The 3081-nt window shown below is 41.8% G+C and overlaps 1 protein-coding gene across 1 annotated transcript; it reads left to right on the top strand.

Moving 5' to 3' along the window:
• Positions 1-1734: 1734 nt before the first annotated feature.
• Positions 1735-2591, top strand: LOC123249886 (NEDD4 family-interacting protein 2-like). Its single transcript, XM_044678982.1, has 2 exons — positions 1735-1756; positions 1816-2591. The coding sequence occupies exon 2, from the start codon at positions 1833-1835 to the stop codon at positions 2589-2591; it is 759 nt and encodes a 252-aa protein (XP_044534917.1). The 5' UTR covers positions 1735-1756; positions 1816-1832.
• The last annotated feature ends 490 nt before the right edge of the window (positions 2592-3081 follow it).

Genomic DNA, 3081 nt, shown 5'->3' with positions numbered 1-3081 from the left:
CAGAAAAATCTGGACTTACATGAACTGGTGCAAAATGAAGTAAACAGAACCAAAAGAACATTATACACAGTGATAGCAATATTTTCTTGATGAACAATTGTGAAAGACTTAGTTATTCTCAACAATACAGTGATCCAAGACCATTCCAAATACACATGATGAAAAATGCCATCTGCTTTCTGAGAAAGAACTGGAGTCTGAATGCAGAATGAAACATATTTCATTTTATTTCCTCTTTTTTCCATTTGAGAACTCTTCCATAAAACAACTAATATGGAAAAATGTTTTACACGATTTGACATGTAAAATCTTTATCAGATTTCTTGCTGGCAAGGGAAGGAAGGAGGTAGAGAGGAAAGGCCAGAAGAAGAGTGAATTCAGAACTCAAATTAATAAAAAAAAAACACGAATTTTTAAAAATTGTTTTTACATGTAACAGGAGAAAAAATAAAATATTTTTAAAACAAACAAACCTTGGAATGTTTCAGGATTTCTTGCAGGACAGCTTAAGAAAAATTGGTCCAGTATATTCCTATAGTGGTGATAATTTCTAAACTAATCACTGTATTCAATCTGTCTCTTTTTTACAAATATTTGACAATTGCTCATGTCCTCCACATTGACATAGCCTGCATTGTTACATAATGATAGTATTATTATGGAATTTTGCAGGTGTGTCTTTCCTTGAAGGGATATCTTGTACTTATTTTTAGTTGACAACAATAGATAATGTATTTACTCTCAATTCTGAGGTGTCTAGTCTGTTACTTTAATTTTATAGACAAGTGAGTGAGGTCCAGAGGTGTCTGATGCCATTGTGTAACCTTGAATGACTTAATTGAATTTAAAAACCAGTGTTTCCTCATTTGCAAAATAGAAATAGTAGTTTTTCCTTAAGAGTGTTTGTTTTAAGGATCAAATAAGGTAACATTTGCAAAATTATCTTGCAAACCTTAACTAAAAGTCAGCTCTTTAAATTATGTACCTGTCCATAGTCACACAGATTTAAGTGATAGGGCTCTGAGAAATATTTGTATCTTCTGACTGAAATTCAAGGTTTTTCTTTCCATTAAACTATGCTGAAATCTAGGATAATCTTTAATCCGTCAAACAATCAAGTGACTCCATCTTCAACATTTATTAATCATTTAAGCTATAAATGAGGGATCTGTCCTAAGTTCTGGGGATACAGACGCTAAAAAGTCAAACCGTTAGTTAAAATATTTTACCTTCTATCAAGAACAGAATATTGGAAAATCATATATATCATAGGCATTCAAAGTTGCAAAGTACCCAAGATCACAAACCAAGGCAACAGGAAAGTTGACTTCTTGTAGGTCACATGACCAGTTTATGGTCTTCCGGAGTACAGGTAGAGTGAAAAAAAAAATCAGCGGCTCTCTCATACGTTTTATGTTCACTCTTACTAGGAAAAGCTTACCACCTGTGTGACTTTGCTGTGTGTCATCGCACGCCTCCTGGACAAAGGCGCCTCACGTGGTGCCACGTTAAGTAGTCCTGGTTCCCCTCTCAAGAAGAGAGGGTTCGTTGCCTTGGCCTCAGCACTCCTCCTGGACAAAGGCGTGTTCACGCTTAGTTCTCAAGAGCAATAGCTAAGGGCATGTGCGGAAGCTTCCGCCAAGGCAGCAGGGGGTGAGGCGGCACCATTACGCGGAAGTGGCAGCAGCATCAACAGAGGCGGAAGCGCGCCGCCAGGCGGCGGTGGGGAGGGGGGGCGCGCCCTCAAGGCAGAAGGGGTGCTGAGCCACGTTAGGCCGCTGAGGTGGGACAGGCGCTGGGCGCCTTAAGCGGAGCATCCTGGGCCGGGCAGGATGGATCTTCACCCTTCCGTGACCGGCTATTATCAAGTGCTTCGCAATGAGGAAAACCATACGGAATCCCCGGCGGTGGAGCAGCCTTCCACGTCCTTGCAGATTACACCCCTGACAGCACCCCAGAGGACTACTTCGCCTCCTACGCCTGCACTGACATTCCCAGATTTGGGCGCCTCCCCTCTACCCTATGGCCGGGGCCCCCCGGAGGCCTCGACCACCTCTGAAACCGAATGTCCCTGCGAGCTCTACCCTGTGCCACCACCCTATAGTGTGGCCACATCCCTTCCCACATACGATGAGGCTGAGAGGGCCAAAGCAGCGGCCTTGGCTGCCAGCGCCGCCCCCTCTGGGGAGCCCACCCAGAGAGAAAACGACTTCCCTTCCAGGGAGGACTCAACCTCCAATGACTCTGAGCAGCTACGAGTGGGCAATGATGGCATCTTCATGGTGGCCTTCTTCATGGCCTTCATCTTCAACTGGATTGGATTTTGCTTATCCTTCTGTACAACTAACTCCATAGCTGGGAGATATGGTGCCCTCTGTGGATTTGGCCTTTCCTTGACCAAGTGGATCCTCATCGTCAGGTTTTCAGATTACTTTACTGGATACTTCAATGGACAGTACTGGCTTTGGTGGATATTTCTTTTAATTGGCCTCCTGCTTTTCTTCAGAGGATTTTACAGTTACCTGAAAGTCAGGAACATTTCAGAAAGATTGGATACTACCCATAGAACAAGATACATCTTCTCAAGTTAAGAGATGCATTGGGCCAGCCATTCCTTTCCTCTACCATTGAAATCTCCCTATGATCTGTAATTCTCCAACTTAATGGGATGGAAGACTACTAATAATAGAAAACTGAAAAAATAGAGGCTTCAAAATAAATGACAGGGTGGTTTATGCTTAAAATTTCTGTTATGTTAATTGTCTTAAACTTCCATCATTTGTTTTTTGCTCACTTAGTATATTTGCTTAGATAAAAGAGAGTCCTGACATTAAATACTATGATATAAAATGATGGAGTAAATTGCAGAAAGACTATTAATAAGTCTTTCAGTTATACAAAAATGAATGTTACAGTCCTTATGTATTACTCTTGTTGATTTTGTAAAGGAATGGTCAAATTATAGACGTGGTAAACATGTATGGAAGTGATAGTGAATCTATGGCATGCTGCCCTCTCCCCCCACTCCACCCCACCCCCAGAGTTTATTAGTAGAAAGGCACAGGGACTGGGTGAAGCTTC

The sequence above is a fragment of the Gracilinanus agilis genome, chromosome 5 (genome assembly GCF_016433145.1).
Source record: "Gracilinanus agilis isolate LMUSP501 chromosome 5, AgileGrace, whole genome shotgun sequence".
Classification (NCBI taxonomy): Eukaryota; Metazoa; Chordata; class Mammalia; order Didelphimorphia; family Didelphidae; genus Gracilinanus; species Gracilinanus agilis.
Note: the sequence above shows the minus strand (reverse complement) of the source record. Positions and strands in the feature narration are given on the sequence as shown.

Coding starts and splice junctions, on each gene's coding strand:
- LOC123249886 (XM_044678982.1), top strand. CDS start 1,833: ATGGATCTTCACCCTTCCGTGACCGGCTATTATCAAGTGCTTCGCAAT.